The sequence below is a fragment of the Chiloscyllium punctatum genome, chromosome 39, assembly GCF_047496795.1.
Source record: "Chiloscyllium punctatum isolate Juve2018m chromosome 39, sChiPun1.3, whole genome shotgun sequence".
Classification (NCBI taxonomy): Eukaryota; Metazoa; Chordata; class Chondrichthyes; order Orectolobiformes; family Hemiscylliidae; genus Chiloscyllium; species Chiloscyllium punctatum.
In genome coordinates, this window is record NC_092777.1 from 63,237,062 (window position 1) to 63,253,007 (window position 15,946).

Below are 15,946 nucleotides of genomic sequence, written 5' to 3' on the forward strand. Positions count from 1 at the left end.
GTATGTTCACTTCCCTTATGCACATTATTAACACACATTGTAAACACTTGTGGCCTCAAGCATTGATCCCTATGGCACCACTGGTTACATATTTTCATCTTGAAAATGTGCCCTTTATCCAAAGTCTCAGTCTTCTATTAGTTAGCCAATCCTCTATCCAAGTTAACATACTACCTCCATCAGCATGGGCTTTTAACTTATTAAATGGCTTTATCATCAAATTTGTTTTAGCAGTCCAAATCTACTACACCTATTGGTTCCATATTATCTATCTTGCTTGTTACCTCTTCAAAGAATTCCAACAAGTTTGTCCAGTTACTAGGTGCTAGTCAGATTCCGTCTTGTTGAAGATGGTCATTGTCTGACACTTGTGTGGCACAAATGCTACTTGCTACTTATTAGCCTCAGCCTAAATGCTGTCCAGATCTTGCTGCATTTGGACATGGACTACTTCAGTACATGAGGTGCTGTAAATGATGCTGAACATCAGCAAACATTTCCACTCTCTTCTTATGATGGACAGAAGATTAGCTGGGCCAAGTGGCTATTTGTAAACTGTATTGTTTCCTGTGATTCTGACAAAGAGTCATCAGAGGCATAGAGTCATGGAGTCATACAGCACAGAAATATGTCCTTCCGTCCAACCAGTCCACGGTGAACATAATCCCAAATTAAACTAGTCCCATCTGCCTGCATTTGGCCCATATTCCTCCAAACATTTATTATTCATGCATTTATCCAAAATGTCTTTTAAAGGTTGGAACTGTACCTGCACCCACCATTTTCTCTGGAAGTTCATTCCAGACACACCAACCACTCTCTGTGTCAAAAAGTTGTCCCTGATGTCTATTTTAAATCTTTCTCCTATATATACTAAGTCTTGAAATCCCATACCCTATGGAAATGACACCTTCATTTTTATTTATTCATTTTGTGTGATATTAGAGTTGCTGGCTAGTCATCAATTATTTATTACTAGCCAAAATGAGAACATCTATAAAATGAAGTAAAAGCTACTTACTGATATTAGAAGCCCAATGCTAGTAATCCTGATTCCAAGCGCATATGGCGAGTCACAGTCATATTGGTCTGCTAAATATTTTATGAAGTCAGCCAAATCTATTCGTTGTGCTTTGCTGGATTTTCTATATGCACGGATACTCTGGAGGGAAAAGTAAAGCATGAATATCTGCAAATATTTATTATGACAATGATAATGAAAATGACAAGAACAAACAATAACTAGGAAGGAAACAAGGTAACAAATATGTCAAGCAAAAGATTCTGAATTTTTACAAGTAGATTTTCACACCACGACACTCCTTACTCAAAGAGATAATAACAGGTATAATTGGGATAATTGATATAGGCAGAAACTAGCAATTTAAATACTTGAAGTACACAATCCCTCATCTGTGCCGGATTAGTTGACCTCAGGTAGAGGAGAGAATGGAGCTGGATAGTCTCTGCACATTTTCCTGTAGATTGAAGAAAGGAATGAGTTTGGAGGAAGGAGAAACACCAGTGGGGTGTTGTGATGTACAAGAAAGGTAACAGCAACATGAGAATTCTGTAAGAAAATTCTCTTAGTGGCAAGCAGTGCACCGCTCAAGTTAACAAATCAACAATTCATGGGTTTCAAGATCCTATAAATATATCATCTCCATGAAGCAAATATTTACCCAATTTGTTCTGTTATCAATCATAAATGTTTACACAGATACTAAGCTCCAAAAATGCATTGCTTGACTTAAATAAAAATGTTCTTTGGCTTTATATGAAGGATGAAAGTCTCATCCTATTCATAAACGCATTCTAAACATGCAACATACTATACCTGTAAAATATCCACGGTTTCAATTTCAAATATATCCTCATCCTTCAAAGACTCAGGCACTTTGAATAACCTGTGCACAAGAGGCTGTTTGCATAAAGGGCCAAGTCTCAGATCTTCAAAGTTTGGCTTGTTTTTCAGTGCTCCCAAGCACTGATTCAGCTCATAAAGCGTACAGACACTCCGCATAGTTTCAAAAGCCTTAAAAAAAAAGAAATTGGCCAGCATTAACCATCTGCATTGCAAAACAGAACCTTGCCTTACATTAGGGCAGAACAAAAATACAGGGTCAACTTAAAGTAGGATGTAATGTAATGATTAAATGAAGCCAAGACTGATAAAAGTTTGTTAATTCCAATCAGTATTTCTAGGGGAAAAGAAAGTATTTCTAGGCTGAAAGCAGAGAGGGTAGGGTGAGCAAAAATTACACCCTGCTGGAGCTCCATCCCAATTCCTTTGCGTCCACAAACAATTCCCACTTACTTCAATGAAAATGGTGACTTCACGTTGTGTCTGACGAAGCTCTTGAACCGCAGAGAGTTGTCTGACAGGTGACCAGATGCCAATGTCTTTCATGTTTTGCACCCGAAAATGTCTGCAAACTCTATCCAATACCTGTATATAAAAATAGAGAGGAACACAAATCAATTAGTTGTAAGAAGCTAGCTAGTTGCTGGGATCAGGCATAGAGGAATACCATATTTAATGTTGACTTGTACTTTATCTTTCTCAGGCATATGTTTCAGATCTATGTTTATTTTGTTTTAAAATTTGTACTTCTACATGATGGAAGCATTATACAAGCACAAAAAGTCACGTTTGATATCTCTTGACTCCACAAATAGCAGAGCAGGTGCAAGAGGCCATATGGCTTACTTCTACCTGTACATCTTATGTTCACATGTATGTGTGTCTGTGGGAATTAAAAATAGACTACTCCTCCCACAGCGCAAACAAAATTTGTTTCTCCCAAGTCCTTTCTTTAATTTATTAGAGCACATACCTTTTTTTCAGTGACCTGTTCTCTGTCAGCAGCTAAAGCACGAATAAACTCTTCAGTTTGCTGATTCACTTCTTCCACATCAATGTTCCTATTTCTGTGGTACATTACAGGTTCTGAGGTTAATGTGTCTGCTAACTGCATCACAGAACGATGTTCCTCTCTTACATATCGATGGTAGTTTTGGGTAAATTGGTCCTTTGATCTCATCTTCCTCAATTCCTCCTCTTTCAGCTTTTTCAGTTCTTCTTTTGATACTTTTGTGTCCAATGCAGGGAAGTCATCTGAAGACACTGTTGTCAGGGCAGGGGAAGCTGAACGTGATCGTAGATTAACTGAAGCAGTCATCTTTTGATTAAGTGTGTAAGGTTCAGTTGGTTGCGCTGTTGTATTTTGTACCTGCCTGGGATTGATAGCAGTTGCAGGTGCATAACATTTCCTTGAAGTTTCTTCTGTCTGGCAACTTTTTGGTTTTGCACAGCCTCCACTTTTCTCAGGATCATCGTCTGAAGATGATGTCGACAATGCTGGTGAAACTGTTTGACGTTCTGTGAAACCAAATGTTGCTACTTGTGGCAATGGAAAACGATTCAACGGTGCAGAATAGAACATGCCACTCATTGGTGTTATATTTTGTCCATACATTGCGCCAGGAGCTATGCATAGGGTTAAACAAATGAGATTAAAGAACATTAGCCTGACATACATTTCTACAATCAATTAATCATTGTAATAATAGACTTGACTTTGATCATAAGGCACTGGTTATTATTTATGGTTAATATATTATTTCAGCAAAAACAATTATTGAAGAAAGGACAGAGAAAAGGAAGGAAAGCAAGTGTAAAAGAAAGGTTGGTGTGGGAGAAACAAAAACATTGGCTTAGATGAGGCAAGATAACTCAAAAGATGTAATAAGTCATCATACACTTTGCTGCCCACTTTCAACGACATGTATTGGAGATCCAGAAGTTTGACAACATTAATTATGCTGGTCTGTGTTCATTGACAGTTTGATAGTTCTGCAGTCTAACAGCATAGAAAAGTCAAAAAATTCTACCCTGATGGCCCAATTTGCACACAGTGAGCTCCTTCAACCAGCAATGTGATGTTCATGTAAGGATAACTATTGGGATAGGACATTGGGAAGATGTTGCTTCTGAGCTTCAAAATAGTAGCATACTGGATTTTTGTGTTCAAATTCTGAAGTGGAACGTGAACCCAGAATCTTGTGACTCAGATGTGAGCAAGTGACACAGTTGACACCTAAAATAAAAACGTAAATTATATAAAGAGGCAAATTTATTCTGATGGTTTTAATACAGATCACTGAGGGAGACAGCGTTGCTTTGAAAATGTGCACTTTTTACCAACATGGTGTAGTCTGGAGCTATGGATAATGATGGTAAAGGCTCCAATTTCTCTTCACCACATGGCTGACCCGGAATTCGACCCGCCCTTACAAGGGACTCTCATTGGAAGGATTTCCAAGTTGACTACTCAATCATGTTCTGAACACACCTTCCTTTGTGATCAAGATTTGGGATGGAACTCAGAGCTTTTGGTTCAGAAGCAGGGATGCTATTCTCTGAACCATAATATTACCAACGATCTGGGAGTTCAAACACACAAATCACTTTTAAAAAGTAGCAACACAAGTAAATAAAGCCACAAAAAAGTAACCAAGCATGTAATGAAGGGAGGATAAATAAAAACAGGAAAATCCTGTCGAAACTCAGCAGGTTTTGCAGCATCTATAAAGAGGTGCAGAATTAACATTTTGAGAGTGAAATGACAATGCTTCATAATTGGACAACTGGAACTTCAGTCCTGAAAAAGGGTGCTATCAGACTTAAAAGGTTCTCTCAGTTTCTCTTTCTCCACAGACGCTGTTTCTCCAGTACTTTGTTCTTATTTCTGGTTTACAGCTTCCCTTGCATTTTGCTTTTGCAGGGCACTGGGGCTTCACTCCAGAAGGTACTGATGTAAAAATCAGAAAATTCATTGCAGTTTCTTGACTGGTTCACATGTGGAGTATGCTGTACAACTGAGGGGCTTGTTTCTTAAGCCTCATAGGAGGAGGGTGTGTGCTATAAGTAGCATTGCCAGTCACTTTGCCAGATCTGGGTTCCATTATGCCCTGAAGCTATCTTTTCACATCTTGTGTGTTAAGGCCATTCGCAATCACAAATGCCAGTTAAAGGGGGCCAACTGGGATATCTTGTTGACATGGCACTGTGGGAGAAACCCACTGCTTCATTTAATTTTATAAGCCCCGAACACCGTCTTCTTCACCAAAAATAGAAATTGCTGGAAAAGCTCAGCAGGTCCGGCAGCATCTGTGCAGAGAAATCAGAGTCAACGTTTCGGGTCTGGTGATCCTTCATCAGAACTCAGATCTGCATCTGCAGTTCTTTCGGTTCCCATCTTCTCGAAAGCCACCACAGACTGCCTGGTAGGAGTTCTCCCTGTTGGGTGGTAACCTAGCTGCAAAAGCTATTAATTAGTTGAAAAGGTTGGAGTGAGAACGTCTCCATTTTGAAATACTGCATGGTCTCTGATTGGTCCTGAGCTTTGAGAGCCCATTCATCTTCCATAACTGGACACTAAGCCTCCACGATGGCCACTAAAGAGCTGCCCCTGAGAAACTCATGACAAGTGGGCAGCACAAGTGGTTGGCACTGCTGCCTCACAGCACCAGGGTCCCAGGTTCAATTCCAGCCTCGGGTGACTGTCTGTGTGGAGTTTGCACATTCTCCCTGTGTCTGTGTGGGTTTCCTCCCATAGTCCAAAGATGTGCAGGTCAGGTGAATTGACCATGCTAAATTGCCAAGCGTGCTAGGTGCAATAGTCAGAGGGAGACAGGACTGGCTGGGTTACTCTTCAGAGGGTTGGTGTGGACTTGTTGGGCCGAAGGGCCTGTTTCCACACTGTAGGGAATCTAATCTAATCTAAAGTAACATGACGTGGGCTTCTCATCCAGATTTCTGTGCAATTGTGAGATTTAGAAACTTGCAGGGGAAGTCCTGCATTTGGTCATTGCAGTAAAACAAAGCAGGGCCGAAAAGTACAACAACTGACTCCAAAAATGTGAGAAGCGATGTAATTGGCTGCCTTTAGAAAAGCTGGAGGAATGACCTGACAGTGATTCTGACTCAGAGGCATGGATCGACTGTAATGTCAAGATCAGAGTGATGCTGGAAAAACACAGCAGGTCAGGCAACATCCGAGGAGCAGGAAAATCGACGTTTCAGGCAAAAGCCCTTCATCAGGAATACAGGCAGAGTGCCTGCAGGGTGGAGAGACAAGTGAGAGGAGGGTGGGGGTGGGGAGAAAGTAGCATAGAGTACAATAGGTGAATGGAGGTGATAGGTCAGGGAGGAGGGCGGGGGAAGGTAGCAAAGAATACAATGGGTGAATGGGGGTAGGGATGAAGGTGATAGGTCAGAGAGGAGGGTGGAGTGGATAGGTGGAAAGGAAGATAGGGTCCAACCTGCCTATCCAAAAGAGAAAATGCTGGAAAATCTCAGCAGGTCTGGCAGCATCTGTAAGGAGAGAACTGAGCTGGTGTTTCTCGCCTAACTGACCCTTTGTCACAAGGAGCTTTGACAAAGGGTCAGTTAGAATCGAAACGTCAGCTCTTTTCTCTCCTTACAGAACCTGCCAGACCTGCTGAGATTTTCCAACATTTTCTTTTTTGGTTTCAGTTTCCAGCATCTGCAGTAATTTGCATTTGTCCTACCTGCCTATCTTCCTTTCTACCTATCCACTTCACCCTCCTGTCTGACCTATCACCTTCATTCCCACCCCCATTCACCCATTGCACTCTTTGCTACCTTCCCCCACCCTTCTCCCTGACCTATCACCTCCATCCCCACCCTCATTCACCTACTGTACTGTATGCTACTTTCTCCCCACCCCCACCCTCCTCTCATTTATCTCTCCACCCTGCAGGCACTCTGCCTCTTTTCCTGATGAAGGGCTTTTGCCCGAAACGTCAATTTTCCTGCTCCTCGGATGCTGCCTGACCTGCTGTGCTTTTCCAGCACCACTCTAATCTTGACTCTCACCTCCAGCATCTACAGTACCCACTTTCGTCCATCTATAAAGTATCACATCCTCAAATATGCAACAAATAATCACTTGTAAACCCAATATGAAATTCAGGGGAAAACATCTTGAACGGAGAGTGGTGAGATTGTGGAACTCGCTATCACAGAGAGCAGCTGAAGTGAAATAGCTCAGATGGATTTAAGGAAAATGTAGATTAACTATGTAAGACAGGGAGGAATAAGAATGGGGCTAAGTAAAGTGTAGGAGGGGATTGGTGTGCAGCATTGTTAAGGAGATAGCTTGAAAAAAAAATCAGTTTGGTTAATTCAACACTGTTGTATGGAAATCTGGCTTCAATGCCATAATGAAAGCAGCACGTTATTCCCCTCATTCATATGGGGAATTTTCAATCCAGATTAGTGATTTAAAAATAAAATACCTTGTGGCAATTGAGCATGTGGATCCTCTAATCCAGAATCTGGTTTCCAGCATCTGCAGTCATTGTTTTTACCATGTGGATATATACATTGACTTGCAAAGTTTCTGTTTATGATTTCCATACTTGGTAAGGGGGCAGGAACTGGGTTTGATCCTTTGTTGTCTTCTGTTTTTATTACTCCAGATGGTTGTGCGGGTTTCAGTTTGATTATGTTTTTTCCGGATGTTCGGACAATGTCCACCACATCAGCCATGGATCTGATGAGCTCACTTATGGAGCCGAATCCATAAGATTTTGTTCTGAGGTTGCAACGATTTTTCTTGTTGTACATCTCACATAGTTTTGCTTCAGGAATGCCATTTGGCTCAGTTCGCAAGAGATCCAGAATCTCAGCCCGAAGTTTCTCCATTAATTTGACTAGAGAAATATAATGATGGACAATTTAAAATATAAAATGATGTACATAAATAATTTATTAATATTTACATAATAAAAATGACATCGAGAGAGAAATTTTATAAAAGTCATTTGCACTATTCTTGCGTATTTTCCAATAGCTGGTTCCATAGAATCAGAGCAAATTACAATTTTGACAATTGAAATGCATCTGGATAGATTTATAAATAGGAATGGTTTAGAGGGATATGGGCCAAATGTTGGCAAATGGGACTAGATTAATTTAGAATATCTGGTCGGCATGGATGAGTTGGACTGAAGGGTCTGTTTCTGCGCTGTACATCCAAATGACTTCATTACTGGAAATATTCAAGGAGGTGATGACCACCAGAAATTATGAACACATGTCAGGATCAACAGCCACAATAAAATGCAGTTACTAAACATCAGCAGCTTTGAACTTACAGCAATAGCAATATTCTACTTGTTTTGCCTGCACAGGTAGGGTTTCTGTAAATGGGACAGAAGGCATATCACTTCTTACAGATCAGCAAACATTTGATTAGATTACTTACAGTGTGGAAACAGGCCCTTCGGCCCAACAAGTCCACACCGACCCTCCAAAGAGCAACCCACCCAGACCCATTCCCCTACATTTACCCCTTCACCCAACACTTTGGGCAATTTAGCGTGGCCAATTCACCTAGCCTGCGCATCTTTAGACTGTGGGAGGAAACCGGAGCACTCGGAGGAAACCCATGCAGACACGGAGAGAACATGCAAACTCCACACAGACAGTTGCCCGAGGTGGGAGTTGAACCCAGGTCTCTAGCGCTGTGAGGCAGCAGTGTTAATCACTGTGTCGCCCAGGTTGCTAGCCTTCATATATTATAATGGGATATATAATACTTTTAATGGGAAACCATATGCAAATAGATCTGTCACATTTTGTCATAGTACCAGTCACTCAATATTTATTTCCTCCATAAAATCCATTAATCTATTAAATTTCATGTCCAAAATAAGACTTATAAACCAGGTTAAAATTCCAAGAAATTACAATTCTAGCATAAAATCCATAATGAAAACCATCTGTTTCATTCCAGCTCATTTGCATATCATATTTTCCATTACGTATACTAATTGCATGTTTCAGGATCCCATTATTATATAGGTGAAGAAATTTCTTCTGAATTCCCTCCTGGATTTCTTGATGATTACCGTACCTAGTTGGCTCTAATTATGCTCCTGCCCACAAGAAGTAACATGACTTCTGCATTTGCTCAAACAAAACCTTCAGTCGTGATAAATAGGTTTCTGTTCAGCTTTCTTTTACCAAGGCAGAGAAAGAAAACCAATGGATACCAATAAGCTTTATTTCAGACAAATAATTTTGGTAAATGCCATATTCTAGATATTTTCTAATTAAACTATTCAGTGATGTTATTACAAACTTCTGAAATATGTGGGACTTGAACTCAAGTCACCCAGCTCTGAGGTAGGGACATTACCATTGTGTCACAAGGAACTATGTCAAGTTCTGTTGTAACCTACTTACATACATGACATCTTTGCGAATGGGATGGATTCAAGCTAGTCACTGTTGGATGTTTTGATCAAACCCTTGAAACCACTAACATGGCATTTTCAGCTTCCATTCCAATTCACCCAATATCCACTAGGGGCTGATTTCAGAAGCCATCCTGCTTTGGATCTAAATAGCAATCTCAGAGTTTACTACATTTAAAAAATGTCCCATTCATAAAATGTCCCATTCAAAACATCTGAACCACCTCAAGATACAACACAGGAATACTATCTGCCAAGCTGTGGAAACAGCATACTATTGACAAGGTTAGGTGATCCTACAGCCAACAGAGCAGATCTTTACTCTGCAGTTCTGCCACAGCCAATCATGGACAATTAAAAAACCAAGAGGAAGAGGCAGCTCCACAAATATCCCCATCTTAATGAGGAGATGCCCATCACATCAATGCAAAAGACAAGACTGAAGCATTTGCATCCACTTTCAATGTCCATCTTGGTCTCCTCCCAAGGTCCTCAGCATCATAGATGCCAGGTTTTGGTTAATTCAATTAATTCCATAGAACATAAATCAAAGTATAGGCTTAATATACTGAAAAATATGGGCCCTGACAACATTCTGGCAGTAACATTGAAGATTTGTGCTCCAAGACTAGCTATGACTCTTGACAAACTGTTCCAGTACAGCTACCTAGTAATGCAGAAAATTACACAGTACACAAAAATCAGGACAAATCAAAACTCACCAATTACCACTCCATCAAACTACTCTTAGTTATCAGTGAAATGTTGGAAGGGGTGGATGACCTTGCACCAAGTAGTATTTGCTCAGCAATAACCTGTTCAATTCTACCAGGCTACTTGGCTCCTAACCTTTTTTTAAAGTCTTAGTAAAACATGGACATAGCTGAATTCCAGAGATGAGGTGAGAGTGACTGTCCTTGACATTAAGGCAGCATTTGTCAGAGTATTGCATTAAAGAGCCTTGGCAAAACTAATCAAGGGCATCAGGGGAAAATTCTCTGCTGGTTGGAGTCATACCCAGCTCATAGAAAGACGATTGTAGTTGTTGGAGGTCAGTCATCTCAGTTCCAGGACATTTTTGCAGGAGTTCCTCAGGATAGTGTCCCGAGCCCAACCATCTTCAGCTGCTTCATCAATGACCGCCCCGCTATCATACGGTCAGAAGTGTGTTCACTGATGATTGCACAATGTTCAGCACATTCATGACTCCTAAGTTACTGATGCCTGCTTTTATATACGGGACACTTGGGAAATGTCCAAGCTTGGAGTGATAAGTGGCAAATAACATTCACACAAAACTAGTGCCAGGCAACAAACATCTCTAACAAGACAACCTAACCATCTCCCCATGACATACAAGGGCATTACCATCACTGAACATCTTCTAAACATCTTGGGCATTGCTACTGACCAGGAATGGAACTGGACCAGCCATATGACTGCTCTGACTATAACAGCAGGACACAGGCTAGGATTTCCACAGTACGTTACTCAATTCCTGACTTGTCTGTTCACCATCAATCAACACCAGAAAGGTTTGCAAAGATAGGTGCAGCTCAAACGAAACTCAAAGAAGCTCCACACCATCCAGCACAAAGCAGCCTGGTAGACTGTCACCACTTTCAACATTCACTCCCTTTACACTGATACACAGTGACAGAAGTGTATACTATCTCAAGCAGGTTTGTCAAACAGATGGGCCACATTTGCTTTGCTGAGGGGTCCTTTGTAACCTTATGAGTGTGTCATTGTTCGAAACACAGGTACAAGTGAAAGATTTTGAAGTGACCTGCTCCTCCAGTAAGAGGCATGCATCCCACCATAGGGGAGTCATGGAATCATATCATCCCTACAGTGTGGAAGCAGGTCATTTAGCCCACTGAGTCCACATTTACCCTCCAAATACCATTCCACCCACCTCCCTATCCTATCCCTATAACACAGCCTTTCCCACTGCTTATCCACCTAGCTTGAACATCCCTGGACACGATGGGCAGTTTAGCATGGTTGTGACAGTAGTGCTGACTGTGGGTTGTGAGGGTGGGGGGGGGATCAGGCAGCAGATGGTGAGCTCTTCACACTAGTCTCCCCAGGAGCAGAGGCTGAGTTACAGATGGAGAAGATAGAAGTAGATGGACTGTTGGTTAACGAGCAAGATATCAGGGGCAGGTTAGAATGCAGACTTGAGGCCACAATCAGATCAGCCATGATGTTATTGAAGGCTCAAAGGACAAAATAGCCTACTCCTGTTCCTAATATGTGTTCACATGATGCAAAAGGAGTAAACTACTGGAGCAGCAAGGCTCTTACCAACCAAGGTATCTATGTCCATAGCATGCTGTGACTTCGAACAACATTTTTTCATTTAAATATGCATTTGGTTAACAACCTAACAACCGAGAGATTTAAAAGCAGGTTTGGGCAATATTACTGGGCCACACGTGCAGTCATGTGACTGGATTAGCTTCTACATTGCACACATTGTGGTTAATAAATAACATAATTAAATCATGGTCCAGTCTGTTCTCTCAGATAGACATTCTCTCATTTGTCCTACTGTTACAACTGAGAGCTTGTTCTGTGCAAATTGGCTGCTGTATTTCCTATATTGCTAGCTTCAAAATACATCACTTGCTGTAGAGTATTTTCAATGTGCAACCCAACCTTTATTTTCCAAAATTTTTTTTTCAGAATAATCATTCACAGGATATAGCTATCCACCAGCAAGCTAGTTTTTATTATTCATCTCCCGTTGCCCTTGAGAAGATGGTGGTGACTAACCTTTCTAAACTACAATAATTATTTGGATTATAGCTTCTGGTGACATTCTGGGCTCACTAGGTTGCTTCAGGGGGTAGGTTTGTGGCTTTAGAGTCAGACCAAGGAAGTATGAAATTATTGACAAGTTTCCTGGCTGTCCTCCAACAGTTTCATGGTTGTCACTTCAAACTATTCCTTTTATTCCAGATTAATTCAAATTTTCATAACTGCCAAAGATTGTCATTTGAACTCATTAGTCCGAGCTTCTCTCCATTATTTTATAATGTACTATAGCCACTCTGCGACCAAACCTGGCAGAAAAACTAATTTAAATGCCGCAGGACAGGAAAAAAAAGAAAAGATTTGCTGATGAGCAAAGTCTTGGGGAAATAGGTCAAGCACTTTAACGGAATATGGAAGAAGTGGCACATAGTTCTCTGAGCCTCAATTACTTGTGTATCCTTTCTCTGATAAGACTGCTAGACCTTTTTCACAACCTTCTCCCTTGTCCCCTCTACCATCAGATCCAAGGACTCAATTTTCAAACTTCCCCTCAACTAATCCTGAAAGCCCTTCCAAGCACTGATAAAGCATTAGAAACTGACATCCCTCTTTAATTCTCCCAGATTCTAGGATCCACTACTATTTTTCAGGACCATGAGACTTTCTGAGAATTCTACTTGAATTTCAAACTAATTATGGCAAAACTACAAAATTTTACGCATCAATATAATTGTTACAATATAGAACTAGAGATTGTGCTGAATAAATAATGTTTTATTCAACATTCAAATCAATGAAGAAACAATTATGAACCTGGCAGCTATACTCGATCAAAGATTAACTGCAAGACATTCAAAAAAACTCCTTTGACGCAGAACAGAAAATCTGTCCTAGGATGCTGGCACACTGATTCACATGATGTGAATAGCCAAACAAGGAATAATTTAAGTAGGGAGATTGGACATTCCCACAGGCAAGGATGAAAAGAAAAATGATGAAGTTATTCCTGAGCCTGCTCTCCCACAACCTTTAGCAGTAGATTCTATAGCCTGCATTGGCTGTGTTCAGGGGAACAGAAGAGTGTTACCCACTCAGTGCAGAGGTCTGAGACATAGACTTGAATTCTACACAGGACAGAACGTACAGAAACCTTTTCCTCATATCAATTTTCAGAAGTAGAGTCATTTCACACAAAGGAAAAGTATAATCCTGAGTCTCCAATGGAATTGATTTGTTCATTATTGTCAGAGAGATAAACTAAACATTGGTACCAACAGAAAAGTGTCACTGCAATGATCTGAAAGAACACAGTTGTTTCCCAAAATTGGCAAGAAATAGTTTTAATTAAATCACTAAGACATTAGTGCCTATTAAAATCACCAAAAGTATAGCATTAACAATAGCAGTTCTGACTTACCATGTAACTGGAGTACAAACTCAGTCAGCCAAGTGTATGGGACTCAGCAAACCCAAAGCCGATTTTGCACACACCCCAGGAACCTGTTTACAATGCTTCCTCCCTTTAAAAATATAGTCTTATCTTTCCTTGTATTATAACAGCTACAAATCTCTTACCCAATGGAAACATTACAGTGTGATGATGAAATGAAACTGAAACTGATCAGATATCAGGAATAGAAAAGAACTTGAGAGAGCCGGAAATGAAGATTTTAAAAGAAACAGAATACAGTACAATTCTGAAATCATTTACTTCTGAAACAATTTACATTTAATTGCATTCTGTGGACAGACACATGATTTTTTTTCAAGATATACAGCTAAGGAGCCTACTTGGTTTATAGATTGTCTCAACCGAGATGGTAAATAAGGTTGTTTGACATAATGATTGTGATCCATTACCTTAAATAAAGTGCTTTCAGGGAGCAATTACATCACAGATTGGCTACAGACAGCAGATTTCTTTTCCTAAAGAATTGAAGTGAATCAGATTGTCATAAAGCAACAATCCAGTGCCTTCAGTAGTTTCGAAACTACTGTATCTTTGTATTCCAGTTTCATTCAATTAATTGAATTTAAATGCCCCAGTGGCTGTGATCGAGTTGAAACTAATTTCTCCACATTGTTAATGCACGGCTCTGAATCAGGAGTTCAGACTAGCTACCATTCTGTAACTGTCCTTAGTTAATTTCGACACATCTTTAAATGCCTGTATCAGTGGTTAAATAGATTGCTACTAAAGGGGTCTTGTGGTTGTAGTATTGTCCCTACCTCTGCACCAGAAAGTCCAGGTTCAACTTCTACCTGTTCCATTATTATGGAATGTTCGTATGCAAATGGAGGATGCAAAAGTTCAATGCAAACATGAACAGCTAGGCAGGCCCATTCCCATTAGTAAAGCCAACTTTACATATTTCCTGAGTGTATTGCTGCTAGCCAGACAGATGTTAAGATCAGCACAACACAGTGCAAAGTAGACATTTTGTTGCAGAAATGTATTTCTTAAATTCCTCCCTCTATTAAAATACTGAATCAATTTGAAGCAAGTCTGTGGATATTGGTTATTTTGTGCGTGAACAATGAATCTGCAGATTTCACAATTTATTTTCACTTTCAATTTCCCTTTAAACTCTCCAGTACAAGTTTGACAATAAACATTCCTCAAAATCACATGACACTGCTTCCATGAGGTAAAAACAATGACTGCAGATGCTGGAAACCAGATTCTGGATTAGTGGTGCTGGAAGAGCACAGCAATTCAGGCAGCATACTGCTTCCATGAGTCTGCTGACATACAGTAGATATAGAGCTGAATGGCTAGCAATCAGTTAGTTATGAAAATACCTAAGTGGAACTGGGTTCTGGTTATCGATTACTCTAATCCACAACACACCCTGAACAGTAATGCCAAATCACACCCTTGATCTCTCAGAATCTTGGAGAAACTATTTTTAATCTCATGATTTTCTTGTCACAAAATGCGATTCTATAAATACATGAATGACAAAAGGGTAACTAGGAAGAGAATAGGACCCATTATAGATCAGCAAGGCCATTTATGCATGGAACCGCAGGAGATGAGGAAGATACTAAGCAAGTATTTTACATCAGTACTTACTGTGGGAAAAATATGAAAGATAGCAAACATGGGAAAATAAATAGCGACATCTTGAACAAAGTCCATATTTCAAAGGAGGAAGGTCTGGATGTCTTAAAACGCATCAAAATGGATAAATCCCTGGGATTTGATCAGGTACCCTAGGAAGTTAGGGAAGAGATTTGTATCATTGCCAAGATATTTGTATCATTGATGACCACAGGCGATGTGCTGGAGGGCAGGAGGTTGACTAATGTGGTGCCACTATTTAAGAAGGGTGGTAAAGGAACTATAGACCGGTGAGCCTGACATTGGTGATGGGCAAGTTGTTGGAGGGAATTCTGAGGGACAGGATGTACATGTATTTGGAAAGGCAAGAACTGATTAGGGATAATCAACATGGCTTTGTGCGTGGGAAATCATGTCTCACAAACTTGATTGAGTTTTTTTTGAAGAAGTAACAAAGACGATTGATGAGGGCAGAGCAGTAGATGTGATCTATATGGACTTCAGTAAGGCGTACGACAAAGTTCCTCATGGTAGACTAGTTAACAAGGTTAGATCATGTGGAATACAGGGAGAACTAGCCATTTGGATACAGAACTGGTTCAAAGATAGAAGACAGAGGGTGGTGGTGGAGGGTTGCTTTTTAGACCGGAGGCCTGTCACTAGTGGAGTGCCACAAGGATTGGTGCTGGGTCCACAGCTTTTTATCATTTATTTAAATGATTTGGATGTAAATATATGAGATATGGTTAGTAAATTTGCAGATGATCCCAAAATTGAAGAAGCAGTGGATAGTGGAGAAGGTTACCTCAGATTATAATGGGATCTTGA

At 40.3% G+C, this 15,946-nt stretch overlaps 1 protein-coding gene across 5 annotated transcripts in view; it reads right to left on the minus strand.

Annotated features, from left to right (window-relative positions):
• The window catches only part of LOC140464153 (uncharacterized), a 145,003-nt gene that overhangs the window by 108,739 nt on the left and 20,318 nt on the right, over positions 1-15,946 (minus strand). For all 5 annotated transcript variants that reach the window (XM_072558944.1, XM_072558943.1, XM_072558945.1 and 2 more), the window contains 5 exons: positions 7,327-7,743; positions 2,838-3,490; positions 2,318-2,449; positions 1,838-2,035; positions 1,022-1,162 (listed from right to left, as the gene is read on the minus strand). In XM_072558944.1, the coding sequence (XP_072415045.1) occupies positions 1,022-1,162; positions 1,838-2,035; positions 2,318-2,449; positions 2,838-3,490; positions 7,327-7,743 (1,541 nt within the window). The remainder of the gene's footprint in view (positions 1-1,021; positions 1,163-1,837; positions 2,036-2,317; positions 2,450-2,837; positions 3,491-7,326; positions 7,744-15,946) is intronic.